At 40.3% G+C, this 16227-nt stretch overlaps 1 protein-coding gene across 1 annotated transcript; it reads left to right on the top strand.

Annotated features, from left to right (window-relative positions):
- The first annotated feature begins 3147 nt into the window (after positions 1-3147).
- mrps27 (mitochondrial ribosomal protein S27) lies at positions 3148-12505 on the top strand. Its single transcript, XM_017702724.2, has 11 exons — positions 3148-3303; positions 3664-3741; positions 5933-6003; positions 6817-6875; positions 6968-7082; positions 7224-7302; positions 7445-7560; positions 8987-9089; positions 9391-9533; positions 9968-10123; positions 12088-12505. Exons 1-11 carry the CDS (start codon positions 3228-3230, stop codon positions 12325-12327), a joined length of 1236 nt encoding a protein of 411 aa, XP_017558213.2. The 5' UTR covers positions 3148-3227; the 3' UTR covers positions 12328-12505.
- The last annotated feature ends 3722 nt before the right edge of the window (positions 12506-16227 follow it).

Genomic DNA, 16227 nt, shown 5'->3' with positions numbered 1-16227 from the left:
GGTTTTCTGCTCTTCTACTAAATACAAAGAACTACATTAATGATTGTCTGTATAATCGCCTGTATACTAGAGATATGACAGGAAGAGATCAGGTTAAAATTCTGGAGTATTCCTTTAAGATTGCTAGCTGAATAAAAAGCTTACAGTCAGTGTTCCAGACAGGGGTAAAGGGAAATTACACAAATTTTCCAAAATTTCAGCATAATTCAGCTGTTGAGAAATAATGTTATTCAAAGTGGTTTGATGTGAAATGGTTAATTGGAAAGAAAAGGGATCGAGATGCCAACAACATAAATATAACTATATAAATATATCTGTTATTTTTACTATACAAACCACCAGCTTTCTGTGCTTTTATATGTATATACAAAAATATATGTTAATAATGGTAACATAATAGTTTTCTTTTGGGTGTTTTTTTTTTCATTATAACGACCCGTACGTATCTCTCCAACATGAGTGGATTTGAAAAATATGTTTTAGACCAAAAGCTTATCTTAAAACTATTGCAAAATGTCTCAGGCATCAGGAAATGTAATAATAACCATCTTATGGGAGATAGCTTTCATATGCATTCATTTGGAGTCTGGTTCTTATTACAGCTGTGAACATTTCTGACTCAAAGCTTCTCTAGATTGATGTATTTCATCCCCAATTTCACATTTACATCTAAACATTTAATCAGACAATCTCCTTTAAACCTAGTCCAGGACCATAGAGCACTATGAATAGATTCCTAGCGAAAGGAAAATATAGTCCAGCACTTAGGCTTAAAGAAATCGAGCACTAGAGTTTTTTCTACCACTTTTTCAAGAGATTATCTCACAAGCTTTGTTCAGTGACATCTTAAGCCTCCCAAATCAAAAGTGTACTTTTTGTGTCTGTCTGAGTTTCAATCCGTGCACCTCTCTGGGTGTTGGTCCTGATGAAACTATGAACACGAAGAGGAAGTTCTCATATCCTCATCCTCTCTTCTCTTCACCTCAGTGTTTCAATCCCAAGACCAATGGGAAGCACGCAGTGGTGCAGAATCAGGTACTGCGACTGCGGTCTGCTGAAGTGAAACCTCTGGATGAGTCAGGACAAAGGAGAGTCTGTAACATAACTGACCTGTTGATGAGAAAGGTGCACCGTGGTGAAAAATATGACCACTGTTTCTTTTTCTCCTACAGGTTCCACTTCTGCTATATACAGGACGGAGTGTACAGCGGAGGCTGCACAGATTTGCAAAAGACATGAAATAGTGACAATGGCATATTATTGAATGTTCTTACGGCGCAGATACTGTGCTCTGCATGACTGAGGCCTGTAAGGGCTCTGAGACGAGGATGTTTTTAAAGACAGTTGATTCTAGTCTCATAATTTCGATACACAGACCCTTCCGCCCACTCAGTTAAAGTAAATTGTTACGGTTCCTTTCCTTTCTGCCATTTGTAGAATCAATTTGTTCTACGAAAAGGATGTTTTGGCCAAATGTCAGCACACACCGTCATCAGAACCCTTCAAACCCTTTTGTCTTCGTCCTGACTCACTGTATTTCCTGCATTACTGCAACTACAGAATTTAATTCAGACAACTATAACATTTCTTTTGGCTGGTGAGGCACAAACATGTAGTTTTTTTTCCCGTCAAACAAAACAGAAAACTTTTTTTTAACAAAACACCTCAACAATTATGGATAGACAGCACACTCTCAGAAAAGAAGGCACGAAACTGTCACCCCTCTTGTCCCTAAAGGGCACATCTCAGCACCTTTAGTCAGGGATCATAATTAAATAATCCATTTAAATGATATTTTCAAAGTTGGATTGACTTTTTACTTTATTGGTCTGTTTTAAAACACTAAGTTATGTCTAATATGTACTTATCACCTTGGAAAAACTTATTTAAGGTTCACAGCTGAACCTTAAAACCACTGTTGGACCTTTGAGGGTCCATTTACATTGTTTGTACCTTAATGAATGAAAAATGTACCTGCACAGAACCTTCTAACAGAATACCTCATTGCATTAGGAAACAAAAAGTCAAACCAAAAGTGGCATGTATTTTAAACAGCCTATTTCAAGACCATCCTTCCTTTTGTTTCTTTCGAACGGTGGCTGGTAGAGGTGGGTGAAAAGGAAAAAAGGGAATATTGCGATACTTCGAAATTTTCATGACACACAATATGTCACAATATTTATTTTTTCAGACATCTGATCTGTTGGAACTGAGAAAAAAGAACCGGTAGTGCAACATTTTAAAGAGTACTCTCAGAAAATGTGAATACAATGGTATTCTTTCACTATTTCACATATTGTGTTGCACTAAATCCAGTTAAAGAGGACTAATTTTTATTATTTCTTTATAATAAAACGTACAGTTGGTCGTTCTACAAGTAGTGATGACAGCGTGATATGCTCAGAAAAGCATATTGCATTGCACAGTACATAATTTATCATAATAATGCTATTTATTGACATATTGCTCTGGCCCAGGGGCTGGAGTGTTTGAGATTGTTATCGTTTTCGCTGTATCTTTTCAGTCTTCTGCTCCTAAAATAGCTCCAAATGTTGACGCTATGCTTGCCACCACCACGTCAGTATCACTGCAGCGCTGAGAATGATTCACCACCCAAATAGGTCATGGCTACAACTTAGTAAAGCGTGATCTTAATGTGTGGCCCCGACAGTAAGCCTTATCTCATTCTCACGCTTGGCCATGACAATCATCTCATTCCCACACCTTACTAAGTCGTGGCCACACATTAGGCCAGGAGCACTATTTTTATTTATACAGGAGGTCATCATCAGGGCTCCGTATACCTGCTCTGTGGTGGTCCAATGGGGGTCCTGATCATTGAAGAACGGGGTAACAAAGTATCAGAGGAGCAGATGGACTACAGTCTGTAGCTGTAGAACTACAAAGTGCACCTATAGAGTAAGTGGAGCTGATAAGATGGACAATGAGTGTAGAAACAAAGAGGTGGCCGTGAGGTTTTGGAAGCGTGCTAATGGCACCCCCTACTGGCAGCCGTTAGTGTTACACCTTTAGACTAAACTGGAAAGAAAAAACAAATGGAAAGTCCTTTTAAATGGCACAAAAAAATGACCTGAGATTACTAGTGCCTCGTTACCTGGTGTGGTCACAGACTCCATATTATGGTGAAAGATGAGACGAGCACAGAGAAGCTGCCGTGGTTTCATGCTGCCACCCCCCCACGCAGTGGGGAATGGTAGGACCCAAGCATGGCGGCTTCCATACTGCAGCGCTTTCTCCTGCCTGTCAGGACTGCGACCAAATGTGCAGCCTCGACCTTTACTGGTGGGTTTTACTCGATTGTCTTATTCATTGTATTAGGATAGCGGTTGATACTGTCCTGTTGGACTGCGCCCATTCTCTCTGGGTCCGTCAGACAGCAGAGCGTTCTCTGGGAGCCGAGCTGGCTAACCTGCTGTGCTGTAAGGTTATTAGACAACCGAGCGAGACACTTAACGCCATCAGGTGAAAGAACGAGTTATGAAAGTCTCTGAACGCTTAATTAAGTTCATTTTAGCCTGTTGGTCCACAAATCAGTCTTTTGTCTGTTATCAGTACACTTGCACGTGTCCATAGTCAAAGCATGGGCATGTCCAGTGACTTGTGTCTATGGAGCTCCATCAGACCCATTATGTCATGTTTCAGCCAGAAGATGCCTACTTTCAGCAGCATACACAAACCCCAAAGTGTGGGAACAAAGAGAAGGCGATCCCCAAAGCCTGGGTAAGTGGCCTTTCAGGTTTCAAAGCGTTAATTGACACCAACCAATCACAAGATTAAAACCACCTTCTTGTTTTTACAATTGTCCATGTCATCATTACCATATACACTCACCAGCCACTTCATTAGGTACCTTGCTAGTAAAACGCTGGACCCCCTTTTGCCTTCAGAACTGTCTTAATTCTTCATGGCACACTTTCAACAAGGTGTTGGAAACGTTCCTCAGAGATTTTGTTTGGTTATTTGAGTTGCTGTTGCCTTTCTATCATCTGGAACCAGTCTGCCCATTCTCCTCTGACCTCTCACATCAACAAGGCATTTTCGGCAACACAACTGACCGCTCACTGGATATTTCCTCTTTTTCGGACCGTTCTCTGTAAACCCTAGAGATGGTTGTGTGTGAAAATCCCAGTAGATCAGCAGTTTCTGAAATACTCAGACCAGCCCGTCTGGCACCAACAACCACGCCACGTTCAAAGCCACTTAAACTTCAGCAAGTTGCCTTGACCACCTCTACATGCCTAAATGCATTGAGTTGAGGAGAATGGGCAGACTGGTTCCAGATGATAGAAATGCAGCAGTAACTCAAATAACCAAACAAAATCTCTGAGGAACGTTTCCAACACCTAAGGCAGTTCTGAAGGAAAAAGGGGGCGCAGCCTTTTACTAGCAAGGTGTACCTAATAAAGTGGTCGGTGAGTGTAGGTGCACTTTGTAGTTCGACAATTACAGACGGCAGTCTATCTGTTGCTCTACATACTTTGTTAAACACTGTATCCACTCACTTTCCACTCTGTTAGACAAGGTGTTGGGCCACCTTGTAGATGTAAAGTGAGAGACAGTAGCTGCTCTGTTGCTGCGCAGTTTATGCAAGTCATCCTCTAGTCCTTCTTCAATGTTCACGGGATGCTGCTCACAGGACACTGTTGGCTGGATATTTTTGCTTGGTAGACTATGTAGTCCGGCAGTGACACGCCTTTAGAACTGCTGTGTCTGATCCACTCAGACCAGCGTAACACACGCTAACACACCACCACCACATCAGTATCACTGCAGTGCTGAGAATGATCCACCACCCAAATAATACCTGCTCTGTGGCAGTCCTGTGGGGGTCCTGCCAATTGAAGAGCAGGGTAAAAGGGAGCTAACAAAGTACGCAGAGAAGCAGCCTATAGTTGTAGGATTACAATGTGCACATTTATGGTAAGAGGAGCTGATAAAATGCGCAACAAACATTCATTACTGCAGTAAAACAAAGAGGTGGTTTTTCTGTTATAGGCGATGGGTGTATTATGTGACAGTTTTCAGCAGGGGGCAGTGTTGATTATGCTATCTCTAGCTAATGTTCTGCCTTGTTCTTCTCTGCACTGTCTGAAAAAATGTACTGTACAAGTACATTTTAGTTCTCCAAGGTATAAACAATGTAAATGTACCCTCAAAGGTACTGTATTATCCATTAGGTCCAAGTTCAAATAGTGAGGTTTAAAGGTACATTCTTTTTCTCAGAGGAAAAGTTGATCATTTTTACCTTTTCATAACACATTTTTTTAAAAAATAGAAAAATAAAATAAAAGGCCTGAAGTCACAACAGAGAATGTATTTTAGGGTTCCAGATGATTTTAAAGTTTCATACAGTCAAAATACAGATTTTGGGGGAAAAAAAATGAATTAAAGGTACGTCTTAGTTTTTACTATTAGATTCACTTTTAACATGATGCATAAAGACTGGGTAAAAAAAAAGTCTTAGGGTGTATTAAACTAATTCGATGCAGTCATCCAACTAAAACTATCCAACCGACAGTGGTCCTGTGGTCAGAAACTCATCATTGATGAAGGGCTAAGGGTTGGCAGAACCTATGAAGTTAAACGCCCTGAAAAGACTGTTCAGTGGTCTTTCGATATCGAAGTGAATATCCATGTTTGAGTTTCTGCTGATCTTTTGAATAAAAAAGACAGTCATCCACACCATATTCACGTGTGATGTTGCACAGTAAAAATGTTATTGTTTGCTAGATTTTGGTCTTACAGATTATTGAATTTGATCTTAAATATTATGCAGCAACTGTAGGCATGTCAATAAGGGCACTTTATGATTTAATTGCTGTTCAAGTGGTTCTATATGCAATCCAGTCTGTTGCTCATATTTTGTGTATTTTTCCATTTCTTTCTTTTTTTTTCTTTGCTTTTTTTTCAGCCGAACTGGCTTCTCTAATGGACAGGTCTTATGAGAGAAAGTTTCCAGTCAGCTCCCTCACTATATCTCGGGTGAGAAAGCACCATTATGCACATACATTATAGTTTATCTTGTGTATATTTTATATAATCTGTTTGTCTGCATTTACTGAAAAGCCATAAGATAAAAATCACCTCCTTGTTTCTGCATTCATTGCCCATTTTATCATCGCCACTTTGCACTTGGTAGCTCTACAGCTACTCTGTAGTCCGTGTGTTGCTCTGCATACTTTGTTAGGTCCCTGAGGTGATTAGTTTTTAAAGTCCAGCAGTGACACTACGAATGGTCCATCAACCAGTGTCCTATGCGCAGCATACTGTGACCACTAATGAAGGACGAGAAGAATACAACAGATGAGCTATTGTCTCTGACTTTAAATCTACAAGGTGCACCAACAAGGTAGGTGTGTCAGTAGAGTGGACAGTAAATGGACACTGTGTTTAAAAACTCCAGCAGCACTGCTGTGTCTGATCCACTCGTACCAGCTCAACACACACTAACACACCACCACCATATCGATGTCACTGTAGTGCTGAGAATGATCTACCACTCAAATAGTACCTGTTCTGTGCTGGTCCTCTGTTGGTTCTGACCTTTGAAGAACAGGGTAAAAGAGGGCGACCAAAGTATGCAGAGAAACAGACTATAGTCTTTCATTGTAGAGCTACAAGGTGCTCCTATGACAAGTGGAGCTGATAAGATGGGCAATGAGCGTAGAAACAAGGTTTTAATGTTCTGGCTTTTTCGATATACTTCTTGTCTTTGCAAATTTTAGAAAATTGAGGACATTAAAGTATACATGTCGGCTCCATTGTACTGAGTAACATCTGTGCCTTTTTTTTTAGTTTGTAGACAATATATCCTCAAGTGAGGAAGTTGATCAAGCTGAATACTATCTATATAAGTAAGTGCAACCCACTAGCCTCAACATTCAAAAGATCTGCAGTGTGAAAGGTGGAAAGTAACATAACTGTAAAAATTCACCTCACAACTTAGGTTTCGCCACAGTCCAAACTGCTGGTACCTCCGGGATTGGACAGTCCACAGCTGGTTTAGGCAGTGCCTTAAATATGGAGCCAGAGATAAGGCCCTGTACACTCTCAAGAACAAGGTAGGGTTTTGTAAGAAGACAATATCTACCACGTTTTCCACACAAAACAAAAGTGATCAGTAAACACTGCATTTTTAAGACCAGCGTCTTAGAGGACTGTTACGCCACAAAAGCTGATATTGATTTGATCCCCATGTTTAGGTACAGTTTGGGATGTTCCCAGATGAGTTCACCTTTAATCTTCTGATTGACTCTTATCTAAAAGATGGAGACTACAAGGGTGAGTGCCTTAAGAAGAAAGTGATAACTGGAAACTGATCATTTGAACTCCGTTATTGCTGTCTCATCTGTCTGATAGATGTCTTGCCAATAACAATAACAGTCTGTATAATTGACTGTTTGGACTGTTTTTGTTATCACAGGAGCCTGCTCGGTTGTTGAAGAGGTGATGCTCCAGGAAGCTTTTGACCAGCCCACAACACAGATCTTATCACTTCATGCCCTGGGCAAATACTTGGCAATCAAGCCTGACCTCAGTGTATGTATCCCCAGTGCCATCATCTTAAACTTAGAATATCTGATGGACTTTTGTTGATTTGAGATGAAAAGAACGTGGAATTGTTGCCTGTTAGGAAGCTTCATCTGGAGAACATGTTATGGGAGAGAATTTTCCGTGCATTTGGGAGGGGTCTAGTTTTAGGGCTTTTGTCTTGCAACATGGCTGGGTCCTAGGACTTTTCTAGAACATAATATATTTCAGACTTGGTTATCCTTCAGGAAGTTCTCCTGAAAGAGTACATAATCTACATTAATCTTTTCATTTGCTTCAGTTGATTCATATTGTTTATGTGGTTATTTTAATATTTTCAGCATTACGTCTTACGTTAAAGATGTATTATGTGGGTTTTTTTTTTTTTTTTATCTACAGAAGTAGCTTTGAGTCAAAAACATGCTGAAATGTGGTGGTCCGTGCGCTGCTGCAGGTCACCCTTTTAAGCCTAAAACTATAATCTAGAAGTCAGAGGTGTCAGGTCAGTTTTTTTGGACTATAATACAGATCTTTTTACGTACTAACATCACACACAGAGGCTCAAAAAGAAGGTCTGACTTAATCTTTAGATCTCAAATGTAAAGTTAACATTATACTGATATGATGATAGTAGTAGATAACTCACTTATACCCTCAGCAGACGTGCTCACAGTCTTCATGTTCGCTCAAGAAAAGGGTCTGAAGCACAACTGATGTTACAAAATGTTCTTATGCACTTTGCATGCTATTAAACATCTCTACCAGAGAGGTCTTCAAATCCCTGAATCTTACATAGGGAAGCTTTTTTTCAGGCTGCTTGTGTTACTATGCCTTTAAGAGTGATATGTAAGTAAGTAATCTTTGTTATGATTGGCTAAACAGTGTGTGAAGTGAAATGAGGGACAGCATATTTTTACAACAGTTTCAAAGCCAATAACTTCCAATAACAATCCTTATCTCTTTGATGTGGTCGGCCAGGTTCTTGAACGAGTGGTCATGGTTGTGACTGTTCAAAACAGGCCATTTGTGCAGCTTAGTTTCTGTATCTTGCCAAATACATTTTTAAACTTATATATTTACTATATACTTAGTGGAGTACAGGGGTGTCCAGTCTTACCCGCAAGTGGCCGGTGTGGTTGCAGGTTTTCATTCCAAATATGCAGCTTTGGCACACAGGATCAACTGTGTGAAGACGAGGCCGCTTGATTAAACAAGTAGAGTCAGGTGTGCCCCTGCTTGTTCGGAATGAAAGCCTGCAGCCACACCGACCTTTTGCGGATAATATTGGACACCCCTGACACAGTACATCAAATTTTTTTTAAAAATCTGGTTAAAAAAAAATCAGTTTTCCTTCAAGTCTTAGAGGTTGCTGTCAAAGTAAGGTGTAAAATTTATGTTAATTGCTAAGACCTGGGAAATTATTTTCTATGTGCAGTGGCAGGAGGAGAGGAACATGGGAGCAGCTCTTATGCTGGCTGGACTGAAGCAGGAGAACTCAGCTGGCCTTAGTGCTCAGTTACTAGGTCATGCCCTCATTGGTGTGTACAGTGTGCCAGTAAAAGTAATGCATCTTAAATCTTTAACATCTTTAATACTTGAATGTTTAGTTACAGATATAAAATCCATACATAAAGGACTTTGTAAAAGAGTATAAGGCATATGCAGCTTGCTCACTCTTAAACCATATAACACTTAATGAACACTTACATAACTACATGTAAATATATGAATAAACCACTACAACAACTATTAGATTCATTTAAGCTATTTATTTGCAAGAATTATGTTTTCACTTATGTCATCTTCATTGCAAAACATGATTTATGACTCCTTTCTCAGGTAAGGTGGAGATTGCCAGAGGAATACATGCTGTGTTTCACCAGATGCCCTTAATCTGGACTCCAGGCTACCTTGGCCGATCCCTAGCTGTTATGGAGAGAGTGTGCTCTGATGCCGGAGATTTGAAGCTATCCAAGGAAGTTGTGAGTATTCAGTAAGATAACGCACAACATCGCTCAAATTATGTTTTGACTCAATATGTAATACACTCGCTCGCCTTGCCTGAGGGGATGGTTTTGAGAGAGACCACACGGTGTCCTTTTGAATTATGTCATCACAAACTGAAAATTCCACAGGCGAAGGTCATTTTGAACTCAGGAATTGTGCTCTGATTAGAAAGACAGAATTTAAGAAAGTCAGGAAAGCCATGGAGTTCTGCAGCTGTTTCAGCTTAGGACAAAGACACAAACAAATCTGACCGTATTGAATAGACTAAAGCAATTGTACATTAAAAATCAAATATGCAGTGAATTTGAAGACATTTGTGGCATTTTCACAGCACATTAGCAGGTTTAGTCTAAAATTTGAGGCTGATTATGCACTTATTTTGCCATCTTTGTTTTTCTGTGTTTTTCAGCTCAATTACATGCAGAAAGTACTGCAGGAGCTTTCCTCCACTCCTGCCTCTAAAACAGAAGAAGAGAACAACACAGAAAATGAGGCTGGTGACAGCGTAGATGAGGAATATGAGCTTGAAAGAGCTAAACTACCTCAATACACAGCTAAGTTCAAGGTTGGTCTTTGTGCTGTTTCATGAGGCCTCCCACACCTTCACCAACACGTATTCCAACCAGTCGTTTCATTTAGCGCACCTCTTTTTTCACACTTATTGTCCATTTTATCAGCTCCGCATACAATATAAGTGCACTTTGTAGTTCTACATTTACAGACTGTAGTCCATCTGTTGCTCTACATACTTTGTTGGCCCCCCTTCACCCCATTCCTTAATGGTTAGAAGCCAACAGGGCCACCATAGAACAGGTATTATATGGTTATGGATCATTCTCAGCATTGCAGTGATACTGACGTGGTGATGGTGTGTTAGTGTTTGTTGTCCTGGTTCGAGTGGATCAGACTCAGCAGTGCTGCTGGAGTTTTTAAGCACCTCAGTGTCACTGCTGGACTGAGAACCACCAAGCAAATTAATCCATTTTTGCCTGCCACCAACACACAAAAACATGCATATTGACATCTTGTATATCCATGGATGCTAAACAGGCAAACTGGGATTTGACTCATCACTTTATGGGTTTAGGCCACATATTTAAAAAAAAAAATAAAATTCCAACTCTTCCTAAATGCTTGGACATCTGATGTATCAGGATAAAAAAAAAAACAGAAAGCAAGAACCAATCAAATTCTCCAATTGGGTGGGTGAGAGATTTCCTTATGCGATTTTGTGTTTAGTCTGGGGAATTCTGCTGCACACTTAGAGTAAATATTTTCACTGCAAAGCATGTACTAAAACAATAAGTCATGAGATTGCCACATATTAAAGTGATGTTATTATTGGTTAGGATGTTACTATGTACCTAAAATACCCTTACACGCACTGTGACAAAATCACTGTAACTCATGGCCTCTTGTGGCTTACTGGTTTTATAAAACGGAAAACATGTATGATAAAATACACAATTTTCCCAACAATAACTTATTATTATTCCATCAAGAATGAGTAGCTGAATGTGTAGCTTACCAATAACACTGCAACAATGGCAATTTAGCATTAATACCTTATATTTGTGATTTTCAGTCTTCTATTGGCACCAAGCTAATTGTGTTGTTTCCAATTTCTCATGCTGGAGCTGAATCTCAAATGCTTTCCTACTCCCTATGTACTGCACTATGTAGAATTAATATACTGGTTCCTGCACCAAAACTGTGCATAATGTCTAACAAATAGTCATTTGGGATTCAACCACATGTACACAGTTCCAGATTGTGCATATAGTGTAGTATTTGGGTGTAGAAGCCAGAATTGCTTCTTTCATTGGGCATTATTTAGGGAGTAGGGAGCCATTTAGGGAGATTCAGCCTGGATTTAATGCTAAACCCAGGATCTCACTAAAACAGGCATTTGAGATTGTAGAACTTTCAACTGACACATTCACTTTTTTATATTCCAGTTTGATAGTGACTCATATATTAAGCACTGTGATATAAAATATCAAAGCCTTTGATGTTAATGGAAGAGTTTAGCTAATGGTGGAGGCTGTGAACTATTTTTAGCCAGTTTGCTAGCTGACTAGTTCTACTTAAGAAAATAAGTTGTCAGTCTCATGGTACAAAACCAGCTCCTTACTTGATTGTTGGGCCATGTGAGCAGCATTACAATCAAAGATTAGACCATTAGCTTCACAATGTTTTTTGTGACACAATTATTAGCCTGTCAGATTTTAGGACCAGAACTATTAATTTTAAAATTGTTCATTTAAAATCACCTGGTAACACTTTGTTAGCCCCCCTTTGACCTGATGAAGCTTTACGCTTATGATCATTCTCTCAAGCAACTCCATGAGGACCCACGAGTTGCTTAAGAGCGTATTTTTTCAAGTTAGTGTTGCTTCCAAACTTTTGGCCTGTAGTGCATGTTTTGAATATAAGCATAAGTGACTTGGTCTGATTGTGGTTGAACCAACAAGAAGCTCCCGACCTTCTTACTAGCTCTGTTCAACCACTTTGTTGTCTGGTGGGCAGGAGCTGAGCGAGCAGCTGCAGGCGCAAGGGAAGGTGGACTCTGGCAGCCTGGAGGCTCTCCTGTCCCGCCTGGTGCAGGAGAAGCTGAGGATCAGCGAGGAGTCAGAAGTGGCCCAGTACCAAAAGAGGGTGCAAGAATGGGAGGCTGAGCGGCGGCAGCTGGTCCAGAGAGAGAAGGAGATGAGAGAAAAAGCTCAACAGGAGCGTCTGGCCAGGCAAGCGGCCAGAGCAGCCCGATAACACACCCAACACGGGCAAGGCTACAGGCAGCCGAGAAGTGCTATTGTCTTTTCTGTTTATTGTGTTAGGTTGAGTGGACGGAATTTGAGATCATGTATTCTTTTTTCTCTTTTTTTCCCCCCTCAAACCCTGTAAGTCTGTGCAGTATAAATAAACCACGAACATTTGTCAACTCTCATATTTAGTCTGCGTCCATTCATGCTGTTTATGATATGCCAGAGATTCTGTGAGCTCAGAAACCAAGAGCGAAACAAACAAATTTAGCTTATATTTAGCCCAGGTCATTGTACTGTATGATGTTAAAACTGTTAAAGTTATAACAGAGTAGTGGTTAAGTTGACTTCATTATAGGAGGGAGGAATTAGTGCAGAATGCCTTTGTTTAGTCTTAAGGATTATGCAACACTTTATCTATACATTTCCAAACAAATACAGCGGGGAGTTGCGCTGTAGTTGTTTCCTTTAGTGTTCAGGAGGATTTTATAGAAATGGCGAGATCTTATCTGTCTCACTCCCTTTCTTGCGTATTCATAAGCGCCCACGTGTGCCTGTAGCATCTCATCACACAACACAAAACATATTCTCCTTCTATTCCGTAGTTGTGAATGTAGCCACATTTTTGTGGTTCTTGATAAAGGCAAAAAAAGAATCATTGATTAGCGAGATTGTTTTTAGGGTCTTATCTGCTGAGAGCACAGAATGTGGTCTTGCAGTGGTATTTTCCTTTGTTGCTGCAGGAGGTATTATCAGCTTGCCTTGTTGCAAAGAATGCCAATATGGATAAATATTGAAATGTTTTTTTTTTTGTGTCAAATGGAAATAACAAGGTTTACATGCCTGCTAATGGAAAGTGGTTCCCTATACTGGCATTCCTATTCCTGTGCTAAATATAATGGCAAAAATATCATCTAATATTTTGTGTTGACTTGAACAATATGTGAAGTCACTGACCATTCTTTCTTTATTTAATGTGTTCTAAATAGCCAGTAAATACCACTTACTGGTTTTTCAGGACATGTTTGTGAGATGTATGACATACTCACTGGCCACTTTATTAGGTACAGCTGTTCAATTGCTTGTTAACCCAAATAGCTAATCAGCCAATCACACGGCTGCAACTCAATGCATGTAGAGGTGGTCAAGACAACTTGCTGAAGTGCAGACCGAGCATCAGAACGGGGAAGAAAGGGGATTTAAGGGACTTTGAACGTGGCGTGGTTGTTGGTGTCAGACGGGCTGGTCTGAGTATTTCAGAAACTGCTGATCTACTGGGATTTTCACGCACAACCATCTCTAGGGTTTACAGAGAACGGTCAGAAAAAGAGGAAATATCCAGTGAGCGGTCAGTTGTGTGGACGAAAATGCCTTGTTGATGTGAGAGGTCAGAGGAGAATGGGCAGACTGGTTCCAGATGATAGAAAGGCAACAGGAACTCAAATAACCAAACAAAATCTCTGAGGAACGTTTCCAACACCTTGTTGAAAGTCTGCCACGAAGAATTAAGGCAGTTCTGAAGGCAAAAGTGGGTCCAACCTTTTACTAGCAAGGTACCTAATAAAGTGGCCGGTGAGTGTACATTTACTGCTTTTTGGTGAAACAGTAATCAGCATTAGCTCTTGAGTGAACTAAAGAAGTACAAATTGAGTTTCCAGAGCATTTACCACTTACACCAATCAGCCATGACATTAAAACCTATAAGCTCTACTTAACATATAGGTGCACTTAGCAGTTCAGAGATTACAGACTGTAGTCCATCTGTTGGTCTACACACACTGGTAGCTGCCTTTCACTCTGTTCTTTAATGGTAAGGACGCCAACAGGACCACCACAGATCAGGTATGATTAGGGTGGTGGATCATTCTCAGCACTACAGTAACACTGGTGGCGGTGTGTTAGTGTGTGTTGCGCTGGTATGAGTGGATCAGACACAGCAGTGCTGCTAGAGTTTCTAACCATTTAAGAACAGGGTAAAAAAGGACTAATAAAGTATGCAGAGAAACAGAGGAAACAGTGTATGATTTAATTGTACATACCTGCAAAATACTATGATACCAAAGCTACCAGGCTGTCTTTCTGAGAAGAAAAGGCCATAAAATAAGAACACTACATGTTTGGATAATGTGTGGGTGTTCGGTTTAGTCTTCGATTCAGGGTCTTCGATTTAGATTCCTGGGCACAGTCACTTATTGTCCTTGGCTTATAGGGACTTTTTGCTGGAAAACCATGATGATAAAGTAAAGAAAAAACAGGGAAATTGGCAGTCATGTTTTTAGGAGGAGGAAGAGGAGGAGTGATGGAGGCCAATTAGTGGACTGTTGGAAAGCATTTCCCAAGTAATCAGATTTATCATGTAATGGTCTATCAAATTTGATGTTCTGCATATGCCACAGGAAGTGGTTTCATGTAACATCTCACAATATGTGGGCTTTCTGCAGCTGACAGGTTCTAAATGAATCAGGAACATTATGAGCCTTTTCATCCACTAATCATATTATGATGCAAGGCCAGTGTGTTTTAAACTGATTATCATATTTGGTGTCACTGACATGGTATTTCCAACATGCTATATTTGGCTTTTAAATGCCTGAAACACTTCATTATGCGTATTCCAATGCGTAACATGAGACTTGGTGTAATGCAAGACTATAAGATGAAATATGACAGAAAGACCGTTACTTATTTTTGAAAAACTGTTTTTATTTAATTTCTGGCTTTTTTCTACCATATATCAGTATAAATTTTACAGGGTCTACAGACTCAACAAATGTGCTCATTAGAAAAGATTAATTGCTATGGTGTTTCTTTTCCTACTTCCACTCTTGCTGATCATAAACACTGGAGCGTATTGTCCTGATGGCCAAGAATGTTGAGTCTGGCTGTTAGCTCTGGCCATTTAGAGACCGTTTCCTATTCCTATTCAGTGGTGACTCACTGTCAGATATCCTTCCTAGTCAGAGACTCTGTATAAAGGAATAGCAAATTTCCTCCTTACCCCCAAATGTAATGTGGTGTCTGAAGTGTGCTGTCTGATTTGCACTGGGACATTAGCTTTACAAGACTAATATAGCTGGCAATTATTAGAAGTTTACACTCACTGGCCACTTTATTAGGTACAGTAGTAAAAGGTTCGACCCCCTTTTGCCTTCAGAACTGCCTTAATTCTCCTTGGCACACTTTCAACAAGGTGTTGGAAACGTTCCTCAGAGATTCTGGTTGGTTATTTGAGCTCCTGTTGCCTTTCTATCATCTGGAACCAGTCTGCCCATTCTCCTCTGATCTCTCACATCAACAAGGCATTTTCGTCCAAATCAAATCAAATTTATTTGTAGCGCTTTTTACAACGGATGTTGTCACAAAGCAGCTTTACAGAATTTCAGAAAAGACAAAGTTTTAACAGGACTGTAAGAATGTACAAAACCCCCCCAGTGGGCAAGCCAGGGGCAACAGTGGCAAGGAAAAAGGCAGTCTAAGGCAGGTGGTCTGAAGTGGGTAGCAGTAGGGCTCGGCAGTAGGTCGTCCTTCAGTGTCCGGCTGGACATATGGGTGATTGTATCCTCTGAAAGAAAGCAGGGAGATGGAATTAGTTTTATTCTATCCGTTTGTACATAAACAGGGAATGTAAACATTTACAGAGTGTGGCTAACGACTCTGGCAGATCTGACTATGACAGCTTAGCTAAAAGGAGAGAACCAGAAGGACACACAGACACGGCAGCACTCTGAAACAGTTAGGCATCCCTCCGCTCCACCGTCCACAAACCTGAGTGACCGCGTGCGAGCAGCGGGACGACAGCACCAGCATCTCAGTTTACTATAATTCCCTGTGTCCATGGACCCCTGGATCTGCTGCCTTTATCTAAGGGGGAACATTACCTACCAAAAGCTAAACTGAACAAGTGAGT

The sequence above is a fragment of the Pygocentrus nattereri genome, chromosome 28, assembly GCF_015220715.1.
Source record: "Pygocentrus nattereri isolate fPygNat1 chromosome 28, fPygNat1.pri, whole genome shotgun sequence".
In the NCBI taxonomy this organism is placed as follows: domain Eukaryota; kingdom Metazoa; phylum Chordata; class Actinopteri; order Characiformes; family Serrasalmidae; genus Pygocentrus; species Pygocentrus nattereri.
This window is presented reverse-complemented; position numbering and strand designations above follow the sequence as displayed.

Excerpts from the sequence above, each read along its gene's own strand:
- mrps27 (XM_017702724.2), top strand. The coding sequence starts at position 3,228 with ATGGCGGCTTCCATACTGCAGCGCTTTCTCCTGCCTGTCAGGACTGCG. Across the intron at positions 3,304-3,663 it reads TGCAGCCTCGACCTTTACTG|CCAGAAGATGCCTACTTTCA; the intron begins GTGGGTTTTACT and ends GTCATGTTTCAG. Across the intron at positions 7,303-7,444 it reads AAAAGATGGAGACTACAAGG|GAGCCTGCTCGGTTGTTGAA; the intron begins GTGAGTGCCTTA and ends TTGTTATCACAG.